At 41.4% G+C, this 14,845-nt stretch overlaps 1 protein-coding gene across 6 annotated transcripts in view; it reads left to right on the forward strand.

Annotated features, from left to right (window-relative positions):
* Positions 1-13,780, forward strand: part of PPP3CC (protein phosphatase 3 catalytic subunit gamma) — a 69,652-nt gene extending 55,872 nt beyond the window's left edge. For 3 of the 6 annotated variants that reach the window (XM_081333485.1, XM_081333489.1, XM_081333490.1), the window contains exons 12-16: positions 721-818; positions 5,099-5,128; positions 7,919-8,090; positions 11,409-11,519; positions 13,136-13,780. In XM_081333485.1, coding sequence (XP_081189611.1) covers positions 721-818; positions 5,099-5,128; positions 7,919-8,090; positions 11,409-11,418 — 310 coding nt within the window. In that variant the 3' untranslated portion in view covers positions 11,419-11,519; positions 13,136-13,780. Of the gene's footprint in view, positions 1-720; positions 819-5,098; positions 5,129-7,918; positions 8,171-11,408; positions 11,577-13,135 lie in introns of those variants that run through there. The other 3 variants (XM_081333486.1, XM_081333487.1, XM_081333488.1) reach the window with 3 other exon arrangements.
* The last annotated feature ends 1,065 nt before the right edge of the window (positions 13,781-14,845 follow it).

Consider the following 14,845-nt stretch of genomic DNA (forward strand, 5'->3'; position numbering starts at 1 on the left):
TCGTTTTGCCAGACCTGCCTCTGTTATATCAGCACACTTCAAAGATGCTCACCATGAGCCCCATTTGGGAAAAGTACAAAAGTTTCAGAGGATTGAAAATCCTCAAGCACAAAGGTCGGTTATATAGATCAACTGTGTGGGTCATTCTTTCTGGAACCAGCATTTTCCCAAGACGTATCTTATCGAGGTAGTTGTGGATTTTTTTAAAAAAAGTGTGAATACTTCAAAAAAGCATCTCCCATAGTGAAGCTTTTAAGGAGTATCAGCTGTTTCTTTGTCCCACATACCCAATATGTCCCACTTTCTTTTTCCTTGAAATTGAAAGCAGGGTGGATGTGAATCCTAGGCAGTCTTGCATCTAGATAGAGCCAAGAAAGCTCTGCTTAATTCCACACCCTGGTTAAAGCGGAGGTTGGCAACATGGTGGCATAATAACATTGGATAGTACCCACTGACCCCCATCTGGGCAAATGGGATTGATCTACATCAGGGGTCTTATCCTTTCCGCTGGGTGTTTAGATATTCTTTCTATAGTGATGTTTCCCAGCCCCGGCTACTTAATTTGTATTTCATTTTTCTAAATCATCCATCTCCCTCAAAGGAAGCCTGTAAGTTGCTGAGGTTGGGAAACGCTGCTTTGCAGAATTTCAAGTACCAAGAACTGATGTGCTTTTATGTGTTTGCTCGTGTATGAATTGGTCCCCTTACTTCTGCTTTCAGAGAGGAGAGTGAGAGTGTGCTGACGCTCAAAGGCCTGACCCCCACAGGCACTCTGCCCCTGGGGGTCCTCTCGGGGGGGAAGCAAACTCTACAGACAGGTAAGTAGACAAGGGAAGTCCTTCCATGCGGGATTCGAAGGAGAGTAATGGGAGTTTAGCTTACGAATGTGTCTTGCGAAAAGCACTGGACTTTGCAGCAAAGAGGTTATCCAGGTTTTCTCAGCGCCACTTTTTCCTTCCAACCACGACGTCTAGGTTTTTGTCACAAAAAAAGATGAATTGCACAGGTCACCATGGATTGTCTAGCATATCCCAGGTTTCCAAATCTGGTGTTTCAAGATGGTGTGTGAATAAAATCTGAAAGACACAATAAACCACGTTTACTTGGTAGAAAATTAAGGTTGAGGCCCCTCATTTAGTTTAATAGAAACCCAGCAAAAAAGCTGAAACAGAAAGATCATTTCCAAGACACGTATGTAACATCTGCTGGACTCAGAAACTTAAAGCATTCTAGAGCTTCCCTCTAATAATAATTAGGCTTCTGCTGCCAGGAAAAGAGCATACATAACTGCCATTGGTTTATTCTTGACCCATCTGTTCTTAGTGGTAATATTGAAAACGATAGTTGGAGATTTGAGATTTCCTCCTAGTTTTTGCATTACGTTACCCTGTTGATGCTAAACGGAAACCAGTCTGAAGCTTTTGTGTGGCATTCTGTGTGTTTCAGACTAGTTAAGCTAGGTCATACAGAAAATGTTTTGAGTAGGAATAAAAGACCTTTGAATGTCCAGTTGAATTTCCAATTCAATCAGCTATCTGAAACTAAGGGGCTGCGGACAAATTGTTCTGCTTTCCCTTGCATTTATGTTTTTTGACCATCCTTCATGGATCTTGAGATGGCTCTTATATATTCCCTGTATCAAAAATTCAACCTTGATTGAGAAAAATAAGCAAAGCATAAACATTGCACAGTTTTAATCCCACATTTTTATGCCATATTTCATAACATTGAGTGCCATTCAGGGTCAGGTAGCAAACGTAACGTAACATAACTAAACAATTTCTAGTTGCAAAGTATTATTTTATATCCTCCAGAATATAGCCATTCATATAGAATATAGAAAAAGCAGGAAAAGCAGCATCTAATGAAATGGTCTGCTATTTGTTTATGTATCTATTTAAATATGCTGTTCATCCTAAAAGGGCGCTCAGGATGGCTTGCATAAAATAATAAATGCGATTGCACAGATTAAATTAAACTGTAGTCCTCTAGACCAATTTTTTTCTTCTACCAGCTACAGCTGGGGTCTTCAAACTTGGCAACTTTAAGACATGTGGACTTCAACTCCCAGAATTCCTCAGCGAACAAGGAATTCTGGGAGTTGGAAGTCCACAAGTCTTAAAGTTGCCAAGTTTGAAGAGCCCTGAGCTACAGCAATATAGGTAGTAAGGAAGGATGTTGAAATGTCTAAAAAAGGTTAAATCAATGACAACTGGACCAAAGTTTGATCCAGCTGCCATGATTTAATCTTTTTTAAATACTTCAGGCCTGGATGATTGCTTTAGTTGACATAAGGATGATGGAAGTTGCTATGTATCAACATAAGATGGGTGTCAGTCTTTTGAGGTAGTAAGGACCTAGTAAAGAAACAGACATCCCATGATCTGTTGGTACTCTGCTGTTTGTTAAAGCTATAATAAGTTCTGTCAGAGATTCTTTCTCTCCCTTCTTATTCTAAAGAGGACCTAGGCAGATCAGTTCGGAGTTATTTCTTACCCAATCCTCCCCTTCGGGGCTTAGCTGAGGTTTATATAAGAATAGGCCATCTCTGTGCTTCTCTACATCAAACCATATGCTGCTCACTTCTAGTAGCTCGGATTGGCCAGTAAAACCACAAACATTGCCTCCATTTTCCTTCCTTGTTCTAAAGATTTCCTTCGAAGAGCATGTAGTATTTATAAACTAAATCAACATATTCCAATAAATCAAATCAAATTGTAGTATTTATAAACTAAATCAAGATATTCCAATAAATCAAATTTTCTTAAATGTGGGATTTAAGAAAATTTGATGTTTTAGCAAATTATGGCTTCTTGCACCTTTTTCATTAAGAACAAATGTGAGATTCGCTGTGTGAGGTCCAAATCCCCTCTAGTCCATCCCACTGTAACTGAACAAACGCCACCTGGAAATGTACAAAAGAACGTAAGGGCAGTATTTCCCCCCAGCATTTAATAGGGATAATCCAAAACTGCACATTTTGGTGCCTCCCAGATGTGTTGAGACAGCAGCTCTATGTACATGATACTTAACTTGTCCTGAATCCACCAACATTCAGCTTTGGTGGGGGTGGGGGTGGGGGAACCACTGAATCTAAATTTCCACTTCACACATAATATTGCAAACTTCTATTTTGTCTCCTTTTTTTTTCTAAGTGAAAATAGATTTATGTACAAATCATGGCTGATGCTGCTATCCCTCCCTCCCTCCCCCCCTCTCTCCTCTCTCTCTCTCTCTCTCACACACACACATACACACACACACACAAATGCTCTTCTGCAACCATTACATATAGTAAAAATATCAACTTACTAAAAAGTGTTATGTTACATTACATGATCTCACAGTGAGAGACAATAGATTGGACAGCAGTAACTGATTTGCCCCAGGAAATGACCTATAGTAATATATCTGTATATTCATCCTTTTCTACTGCCAGCATTTGAATCAAGTTTCAAACCAGCTTGATCTCCTTCCTATTAACGTTGGAGGAGTTCTTAGTTATACCGTGAACAATGATTTCCTCTCACGGTTTGCTTTGATTACCTCCTCATCTCCGTGTGAAGAAGGCTCGTTATTTTTTTTATTTTTTATTTTTTTATTTTAATTCCATTTATATCCCGCCCTTCTCCGAAGACTCAGGGCGGCTTACAAGCTTAGCAGTAGCCTTCATTCTATGTATATGCCTGCTTATTAGGGCTTTCACACACACACACCCCAAGCGGCATTATTACAAAGTCAGCTTAATTGCCCCCAACAATCTGGGTCCTCATTTTACCTACCTTGGAAGGATGGAAGGCTGAGTCAACCTTGAGCCTGGTGGGATGCGAACCTGCACTAATTGCAGGCAGCTGGTGTTACTTAAGGAGGCATTAGCCCACTGCTCCACCAAGGCTCTGTTATAGCAAGAGCGTTACGTGGTCCAAAAGAGTAGCAAATTGCTCTTTAAGATTTGATGCCCCTTTCGGCTGAGGAAACCAGGAAAAGACCCTTCTCCTTTAAGGAGCCGTAGAAAGGCTGCCCACCATGGATGGTGCTGCTTTTGTTTCTGGGGCATTTTCAAGGATATCAGACAGGTAGATTGTCAGACAGGCCCCCGACAAAGAAGCATTTTTCACACTGTGAAAATAGTTTCAGAATGCTTTTCTCGGCATGAAACGATAAAGAGGTGGTGTATGTTCACGATCGGCAAAAAGCCGAGAGTCATTACAGGCAGTCCTCAGGTGAAGAATATCCAACTTATGGGCAACTCATTGACAAACTCTTATTAAAAAATGGCGGACAACATTCTCCTTTCTCCAGCAGACAAACCTGCTGAAGCTGCACGATGTTTTTATGAACCTGTGAAGCTGCCCTTTTGATCAGCTCGAGGAAGGAGAATGCCAGTTTTTTCTTACCCCAAGGACTGCCTCCATTCACATTCATGGTTACTGCTCGGTAGTAGTATCCATTTTGGAAATTAAATGGGCCCACGTTAACATTTTCTGTCTGTAGTAGATTGTAAGGAGTAGAACAGGGGTGTCAAACTGCTGGCCCATGGGCCGGATGCGTCATGCCGAAACCGTGCCCACCCCATTGCTGGCAATGGAAACAAGGAACGATACTCACGTTGTGAGTTTGACACCCCTGGAGTAGGAGAACCATCTCCAACAGCCCAGAGTCTCCTTTAGTTGTTTCAGATTTAATTGCTGCTGTCCATCGTCACCTTCCCTCTGGAACATCCCTTGTCCTGATACAATAATCGGCCTAACGCAATCTAAAACAAGCAGCCTTTCATGTAGAAATGTTTTCAAAAGCGGTTGCTTAGCTTGTCCCCACCCACCCACTCATAGCAAAGTTGATTACAAGCAAATGGTTAGATTTCTGCTCTCCTGGAAGCTGAGCCATTTTCTGATCTGTTGTCGTGGGCCTCTTGACACAGTGACCCAGCGCCCTTTCACATCTTTGCCCTCTTGCCATCCTTCTCCGCTGCCCGGTTATCGTCACCCTCTTGTTGGGATTGGGTGGGTTCTAAGTCTCAAGCGACCGTAGTGATGTTAAGTTCACTCACTCTCTTCTGTCTTTATTTTTGCATGCCACTGTTCCTTCTGTATTACAGCCACAGTAGAAGCAGTAGAGGCACGGGAAGGTATGGCTAGAATCTTGCAAGATGGTTTGTGTATTTGCTAATCTTTTTTTTTCCCCATCCAAGATGGTTTGTGTACTTGCTAATCTTTCCCCCCTCCCCCATCCAAGATGGTTTGTGTATTTGTTAATCTTTTTTTTCCCCCATCCAAGAGTTTTATTGTCAGCATTACAAAAAAAATTATATTCTTGCATGACCAGAAGTAGAGAGCTGCTGAAGGAGAAAAGCACTGGCTTGGCACGTCCTCCGCCCTTATTGTCCACCTAAGTAAGAGCACAAAGGCGTTCTCTTGTCTCTGCCCTACTTCAACTATCTGGCTTTCCTTGTAGCTCTGGGAAGCAGAAGGTGCTAAGTTTCAATAGCCACAGTAAGTGTAATAATCTGTATTTTGGTTTTCCATTTTATTCAGTGTAAGCCTGTGCAACCCCATAGAAGAATTCTGTACAGGTAGTCCTTGATTTACGAGCCCAAAATTTATGTTGCAAAGTTAGACATTCCTTAAGTGACTTTTGCCGCATTTTACGACTTCTCTTGCCACAGTTATTAAGTAAATCATTGCAGTTGTTAGGTTAGTAACCCAGTTGTTAAGTGAATCCGTCTTCCCCCTTGGCTTTGCTTGTGGGAAGGTTGCAAAAGTTGATCACATGACCCTGGGACATTGCAGCTGTCATAAATATGAACCAGTTGCCAAGCTTCTGGATCGGGGGTCTTCAAACTTGGCAATTTTAAGACTTGTGGACTTCAACTCCCAGAATTCCTCAGCCAGCCCTGGCTGGCTGAGGAATTGTGGGAGTTGCAGCCCACAAGTCTTAAAGTTGCCAAGTTTGAAGACCCCCTGATCTGGATTTTGATCACATGCCCTTGGGGATGCTGCAATGTTAAGTGTGGGAAATGGACATAGGTCAGTAAATGAACTGTTGTAAGGACTATTGATTTTAGGGCTTCTGTGAGTCCTTCTGAGAGGACACAATGCTGCAGTGCGAAATGGGATGGGCCATTGCTAAGGATATATAAATCACCAGTAGGAATAACAGCAGCATAAAATCTTAGTTTTTATGAGAACCTGGGGTGGCTTCTATGTAAAGTATGGGAGTGCACATTCATGAAGATACCAACGGACTGCCTATTGCTCATGGCAGCCCATTTGCTGCATTTTCCCCCCAGTAAAGCCTGGAGATATTTTAAACCTTTGCCAAGTAGCTCCTAAGTTCTGATCATTTTCATACCCCCAAAATATTGTTTTTTAAGGTTTTGTGCCTAGAGATGGGGTTGGTTTGCTTCTCCAAGGCTTTTTGCTGCCCTTCCGACCTTTAAATTGTCAAATGTGAAACAGGCACGCCCCTCAAAAAAAAAAACCCTTCTGCTTTTCAAATGGTATTTCTTCAAATGATCCGGAGAGTATTGCGGTCCTGCCTCTATTGAAATGGTCTTTAGAGACCACCACCACCTTAAACTGAGAGAGCACTTATTTAGCCTTGCATTATCTCCTCAAACTGGCAATGAGTTACCAATCTCAGAATGTAATTACCCATTCTTTACACAGGAAATGTCAGAATTGAGCCTCGGATCTGTGTGCTTGCAGAGCATGTAGTTAAGCCCGTGCTCCATAGGTGCTAGGTGTGTACGCCAAACCTGTTCTATTCAGAACACTCTTAAGGAAATAAGCAGACTTTCAGAAGAAGTCTAGAGAACCTGGTCCTTGCTCTCCTCGATATTGCCATTTATTTTATTTTATTTTATTTTTTTTGGATGAGCTTTTTAACAGGAATACTGAACTCGCCAAATTGTATTGCTGTGTCATTTTCAATGCATGGCCAAAGTCAGTGGTGTCCGGAGATCACAATCTTTAGAAGGATTTCTACTTGGCACCAAAAGAGCTAATTGTGTATCTAGCTAGTGCTTTGTTCTCTCTCGGAAAAAGAGTTTTTGCTCAGCCCTGGGTTTGAGGGAAAGTGTTAGGCTGTGCCAAGTGGTTGAAGAGGGTTTGCCGTAGCTGAAGCTTTTCTCTGCATCCAGTTCCTGGTCATGCAAGACTTTTTCATTTAAATATGGGTTCATTTTTCCCTTTTTGTGGTATGGTGTTTTTTTTTTTAAATCTCTACGTTTGTGTGCCATGTTCTGCTGTGCTGAAGACTATGACTTTAATTTAGTACTCAGTGATTTTGATTTTACGTTTCCCAGCTTTGAAAAGAATGCCGTTATTTTCACTGCACCGTTGCTTCCCGTGCTGAGCATCTGTCTGACTTCCTAACTTCTTCAGATTAGGTTTGAAATGTTATTAGGTGAAAAAAAATGCCCTCATTAACAGTTTTGCCTAAAAATTATTTAGGCTAGAAACAAACTTAAAAAAAAACAGAGATGAAAGCAGTTGGAGAGAAATCTCTTGTATTATTATTATTTTTGTATTTATTTATTTTGACCCCATGATCATAGCCTACAGGATTTTTAAAGCATTAAAGATGAAAACAAGTCAGTTGACTCAGATTCTGTAAACCGCTTAGAGAAGGCTGTACAGCATTATGAAGCGGTATATAAGTCTAAGTGCAATTGCTATTAGAAGCCCAAATGTGGAAATACTGCACAACCAGAAATAATAAATCTTTTTTATATTTTGAGGGGAAATAGCTCACATAGCTTCTAGAACTGCCAGAAACAAGGTAGCTTGCAACATACAGTGAATTGAAAAAGTCAGATGCATGCTCTGTACACACAACCTCTGCTTGATAGCAGAGTGGCAAGTATTAACAACCTACTTTGCAAACGCCTCCAATTGCTCGTTTTCCCTCCCTCTAGCCATCCGTGGGTTTTCACCGCAACACAAGATCCGCAGTTTTGAAGAAGCCAGAGGTCTGGATCGCGTCAATGAGCGTATGCCGCCACGCAAGGATTCAAAGCATCCTGACGGTCCAGTGAATTTAACCTCAACAAACTCTGCGGACAAGAATGGGACAGGGAAGAAAGCCCAGTAACAGTTCCATATCACTAAAGCATCCAAAACTTAATGAATTCTATTTATTTATTATGAAGGGGTGGGGGCGGGGGGGTGGGAGAAACCAAGTTAGCCTGGAGGCACATCCATAATCCAGTTTGCATCCATTCTGTAAGAGAGGTGACCATTTTGTAAGTTTTTTAAATTTTATGTTCAATATATAAAGTCATCTTTTTTTTAAATTTAGAATGGGTCTAAAATCTAGTACATATATAAAGTGTTCTGTACAGATAGATACCCCTGCTGAGGGGAAAGGGCCCTGTGTTGATGGGGGGTGGGGGGGAAGGGAAGCCAAAGCAGCCTAGTTCAAGTACCGTATCTGATTTATTGGAACCATTTTAAATTAGCGGGGTTTTTTTTTTTTAAAAAAAGTGGCATCTTCGATTTGAACACATTTTCCTTCCCACATTTGGTCTTCATTTTTTTTTAAAAAAAAAATTCTTCTGTTTCTCACCACATCTGATGGTCCAGCATTTGACTTTCATTGAAGGCGTGCTTGCTTAGGGCAATTGGTAAACTTTTTCCTTTGTGGAACCCTGTGTCAGAAGTAAATTCAGACGTAAATACAGAAAACCAGCACAGGAGAAGTTGCTAGATATCTATAATGGGAATCTCCCTTTTCCAGGTCTATGACAACTCGCCACGGCCATCTTGCAGAGGCCAGTTCGCCACAGCCAACTCACCATGGCCAACCAGCCACAAGACAACTCACTGCTGGACAATTCATCAATTCAATTTAATTATTTTAAATGGTTAAAAAAATATTTAAATTTTTGCCATTCACATTTCATTTGTCTCTCCTCTTTAATGATTCTGTTCAACTGTTTCTTGGATATTAGAGTAACTCTTGTCCCATAGCGAGTTGTCATGCTGGATTGTCCCATGGCGAGTTGGCCGCAGCGAGTTGGCTGTGGTGAGTTATCCTGTTCCGCCCTTTTCCTCCCCCATCTCCTCAAGCATACCCATCGTTTTTCTTTCAGAAATCCCAACTTCAGTAGAGAAAATCTCTTGGAATAAACCATTAGGTCGGTTTTGATGAATGTGATTCAGGGATCTCCATTCATCCAAAAACATCATTCTTGCGAGCTAATCCAGCTGGAGGCTGCTATTTTCTATGAGTTTAACCCTGTTTGACTTGCATCAGCCTTACACATAAGGGATTTATATGGTTTGTCTGAACCACAAACAGCTTCACAAGATTGTTTAGCAGTCACGATCTTAATGTAAATTGAGAAGGACTACTTTTTCCTTCTTACCACATCCAACACATCCCATAAGCTGCGCTACAGTGTCTCCCGTGATAAGAGCCCCAGCACAAGATATATCTGCCTTGTATACAGGAGGGCCTTCTGCTTTCAGGTTCAACATGAATGAATGAATACTGTGACATCTAGGGAGAATAATTTATGTAGAATTCTGAATACACAACCGAGCAGTTCTCTTGTCCAGATGTACCAAGTATATTATGCCTGTTCATTGTAGACAGGTGGATATTCTAGTTGCCTGTGGAGGGATACTGGTTGAGGGGGGTCATCTTTGGGCTGAAGGAGCAGAAAGAGGCCAGAAATTTCATTCTTTTTTTTCTGTATATAACTGACAGAATGCGCTCTGCTTGAATCTAAAAAGCTTCTCAGTAATTTCAAGGGTGAAAGTATGATTCTCCAGCCTCTGTAACTAGAAAAATGATCATTGATGTGAAATCAGAATTTGTACAACATATGTAGACCGAATATCAATATCCTCAAATCAACATTACCCCATAAAATTGCTGCCTTCCATTGTCTGTTCAATAGTGCATCTTTTCCAAATTGGACTTTGAAAGTTAGGCCTCTGGAAACAGCAATGCTTCCTTTTTATTCCTCTAATGAGGGCTACCCCAATCCTGAAAAATATGTTTGTAGGCAAGCTGTTCTACTCACTCTACTGTACACAGCTAAGTAGGTCTATACCCTAAAATTCTTTTACGGGTTCATATCTCGGATGCACATCTGTATTTTGGGATTTCTTGCTGTAGGAAACGCAGGGCTGTGGCAAATGCAGTTAACTGATAAATTGTGCATTGGCTCTGGGTTTCTGGAGTTTGCTTTCCTCAGAACAGTACATATTTCACATTTCTCCAACTATATATTTACTTAAGGGAATATCTCAACCCTCTTCTTTGTAAAGAGCTCCAAAACTCCAACAAGCACAGGGAAAAAATAAAAATCCTTTCCCCTTGCCCTTAAAGGATGTACGGATGGTAGTGAAGGCCCGCTTATCTCACGAGGGAAGAAATACGATTTTCCCCACGATGGAGGGTGCTGGCAAGGGAAGAAAAACGAGAGGGATGAAAATTCTTTTAAGAACATGTAGTTAAAGGCATTGATAAGAAAAACCTTTGCAGGAAAAGCAGAGTAAACATTTTAGTTTCAGACAGAATCGGAAGCTTTGTGTTACAATGTGCCAAAAAGCAACAACTAAACCGTCGATGTTGTTATTTTGGAAATGGGATCCTTTGTTGAGTATATTCTTAGCTTGGTCTGTTGTAGAAACCAAGCCTTGGTAGTGGTTTCTTTTGTAAAAACTGCAACTTTGATCATTCATTGAGAAAAGAAGAAAAGAAAGAAAATAAGAGTTGGGGCGGGGGAAGCAACGACAGGACCCAGTTAATTACCTCTTGCTCCTTCCTGGCTCTGTCTGCGATATGTTTTTGAGCCAGTGTTCCTCAGGCAACTCTTCTTAATATTAGTGGCTTAAACAAACAGTACAATCGGCCACCGTAGGTCTATCCTTAAATATATATATATATATATACCTCTTATTTGCTCTGTGATGGATTCCTCACTCCAGGTTACAGCCATAGGCTTTGCCCACTTCTTAAACCTTCCTCTTGAGAATCAAGGAATTAGTTTTCTTTCTGCATTTTAGAATGGATGCAGCTGAGGGTGTTTGTACTTTTATCGCTGTCCTTTTTCCATGAACATCCACCTAAATAGTGTCACTGATCCTCTTGAAGATGGAGAACTACATATTCACTTAAGCAGGCCTCTCAACAGCTTTTGCTTAGGTTGACCATGGCATCTCATTTTTACAGAAGGCTGCTCGGAATTCCTTCCTTCGTGAACTAGATCACCCTTTACTGTCGCTAGAATACGATACAGCCTTGGTAGGGATACTTACCTGAAAGGTACAGATTTTTGCAGGTCACTCAGAAAGGGCTTTATTTAATTGCATAAATCTTGAGTGACTTGGTTTAGTCTCTGCCATGTCATCTCCATTGTGTGTTTCCATCCAGCTTTTTTTTTTCTTCTTCAGAATTGGATAAGATTCAAGTGATGAGCCTCCTATGTAGGGAGGCATTATTCATTTGCTAACTTCAGCCATATGGATGAAAATCTTCATATATCCAAGGAATCGGTGTCAAAGGTACCATTTAGACTATGACAGCCTGAACCACATACATTTGGATCTTCTCATGCAACAGTAATAATGTTTATAAAATAAAGCTGGTCTTTAAAAAAAAAACCTTAGTGTCTGAAATGTAGTGCCAACTTTGTTCTCTCGCCTTTGAGAGATTATAATTCTTGGCAGCAGTGTCTGTGCCCTTTTTTTTGCCTACTAGAAATCATTGTAACATGGGCTACTGATTTAGGAAATGGTAAAAACATTTCAGTCCTAAATTTCTGTACTTTTGAATGGCTAATACTGCTCTACTTCTCCCCCCCCCTCCCCCAGCTTCCTTTCCCTCCTCCGTGTGAGTAACATTATGAAGTTAAAGCTAATAAAGCTGCTTGCAGTATTTTGCCCAATTGGATTAAGTTACTGCATCTACTGACTCCCCCCCCCCAATTCTGTTAAGAAAGAGAAGTCTTGAAGTCTAATAGGATGGCTGTTCAGGAGGGGCCTTAAATTTCCACCAGCTAGAGCTGTTCTTCTCCTTTCACCTTCAAGATAATTGGCAAAAGAGAGACTGCTTTAGATTCCTTGAAATTTGGCATAGTGTTTGGGGGTGTGTGACAGTGTGGCGAAATAGTATGATTTGGGGTGAAAGGATTTGGTTTTCGGACTCTAGTTCAGAGGTGGGGAACCGTGGCCCCTTTTGACTTGTGGACTTCACGTGAGCATGGCTGGCTCAGGAATTCTGGGAGTTCAAGTCGTCCCCCACCCCTGCTCTAGTTAGACAACTTACATGTGGTTGCTTGCTCCCTGTTGGCTTTGTCTTTCTCCATTAACAGTGGGTTAAATTCCTAATACTGTGAGAACAAGGACGCAAGGATGTGTGCGGCAAGAGACAAGCCCTGGACAGTGATAACCTTCCCTTTGTTTCCCCCTGCTTCTCCCACCATTTTAGCAAGTGGTCAGAAAGGCAGTATTGAAACCTGTTTCCAGTATTCAGTGCTCAATTCTCAAGACTTCCCTTGCCCTGTTTTTCCTGTCACCTGTAAAAGAGAGGGCCACCTGCAGCGGTCTTTTCCTGGCATGGCATGTTGCTGGACCAACAGCTTCTTAAGTTTTAGGGCAACTAGATACTTCCTGATCTCTTGACCCAAATTTTGAAGTGGGCAAAGGTTAAAGCCAGGAGCTCGTCTCAAACTCTGGAAGGGGGCATGAATTGCTTACATATAAATTTGGTTATGTGGGCAAAAAGGGAAGACCTGGTTGGTTCCTGTTTCTGGGTGAAGAGCACAATGCAAGTGATAGCTTTAACCTGGGTGTTCCAAAACGAATGGTCATTAGTTGCATCAGGTTACATGCCAGATTAGCACGTGGCTCTTCTCTACTTTAGCAATGAAATGTGGAACATTTTCTTGTAGAGTATTGTTGGGTTGGGATCCTTTCCTATCACATGGTCTTATTTCCCAACACAGATGAATGATGGGGAATCGCACTTGGGCTGCCTGCCCAATCCCACTTTCTGGGGGGGGGGGGGAAAGTCATTAATTTATCTTGAATCTGTAAAATACCTGTTTCTTTCTCCACCCGGTCTTCTCTAATCTCTTGTCACACGCGCGGGTGTGTGTATTTTTTTTTCCTAATTCCAGGGACAATCTTGACCTTCATCTTGAGCAACAAAGCAGCAAAATCAATTTTGAAATGGTGAGAAGCTAAGGAACAGCCCTCCAGCCCAGGGGATTCAAACGAATCAGAGGCTGTGCACACTGCCCCCCCTTACCCGTGAGGCTGCCTAGCAGCAGCCCTTTTTAAAAATTATTTTAATTTTTATCTTGCATGATAAAAAGCAAGGCGCATGTACTAAGGAGGGTAGTCCACAATGGGTCTTCCAAACTTCAGGAACAAAGGTGCTTTCACCTCCTACAAGAGATCTTGGTCTGCTGTGGAGTGGCAGCCCGCTCACCTCTCCCTGATTTAGCTAATCCACTGCTTCACGGAGCACCTTGCCGTTTTTCCTCATCCCAAACAATCACAAATCCTGGGAATGTGTGGCAAGGACTGGGGTTCCTGGTTCTGAAGTGATGTTTGCCCATTGCCTGAAGACTGCCTCCTTTCTTGCTGTCTTTTTAGCTATGTTTAAAAAAGAATGGTGACAAATGTTATTTATTGGCGGAAATTATTTAATATAATTTCTTTTTTTGTGAAAAAAAGGAATGACTTTGTTAGAACTGTCTTAATGTAAATTGGAAAGTCATCTTTAAGAGAAAAAAAACCTTAAAAATTAAATGACAGTTGTTTGGCTCCGGTGTCATTTTTCACACTGCTTGAGCAAATAGCTCAGAGTTAAGACTCTTTGTTTTCCTGCCTTTTCCTGGTCAACAGGAAAAAGCCTTGATATCTCACCTCTTTGTTTGGAAGTCAAGTGATTAAAAAAAAACGTAGTGATGCAGCTCAAAAATAAGTGGTTGCTACCGGTAAAATAGCCAAGTGCTACATTCAGTCAACTATTGTGCAACTATTTTTTGTGTGTGTTTATTATTTCAGTTGGGAAGAGTTGCTGAATAGCGCTGAATATTGAAAGTGAGGTTAGGATTGTTTTGCGGGGAGAATGCTTTGAAAGAATTTGTTATGGCAGAATCCTAACCTTAGTCTAAGAAAGTGGCTAGCCATGGTTGAGAAGTAAAGATAATGTAGCATGAATCATGATTTTTCTACCTCACCCCACATAATTTCTTCGTCATTCTTTGGAAGAACTTCATCTAAATGTTATTGAGGACTTCTGGACACACTCCTTAGACATTATATTCATGCTGGGTAAATTAAGGCCAAATTCCATACATATCCACAAATGTGTCTCTGAACCAACACAGCGGAATGGGACAACTCACCGAGACCGCCTCTCTGCAGCCAGTTCACCTCAGCCATCTTGCCTCAGCCAATCTGGCGTGGCTGTCTTGTCACGGCAAACTCACCACGGGACAGCTCCACGGGGGATCGCTCAACGTGGTAAATATTATCTGCCACCATTTCTTTGAACATTATTTCCATTGACAAAAAAATGCAAATAATGTAGAAGAAACAGTGGTGGATAACTTCACGTTAGCCAACATGGATTGTCCTGCGGCTAGTTGGCTGCAGCAAATTGTCCTAGACCCCCAACAGAAACATTAGGTTCCTAGAGTGGACATAACAGGGAAAGAGCGGTAATAATGAAAGGATCATTTTGGGGTGGACATTGGTCACTCTTAGCACTGGATTCATTAAAAAAAATGATAAACTGAGCCACTTCAGTGTCACTATATGGAAGCTGCTGGAGGAGGGTATATCAGAAAATTCTAGTATCAGAGGTCCCCAAGCTT

Source organism: Vipera berus, assembly GCF_964194415.1.
Source record: "Vipera berus genome assembly, chromosome: 8".
Taxonomy (NCBI): domain Eukaryota; kingdom Metazoa; phylum Chordata; class Lepidosauria; order Squamata; family Viperidae; genus Vipera; species Vipera berus.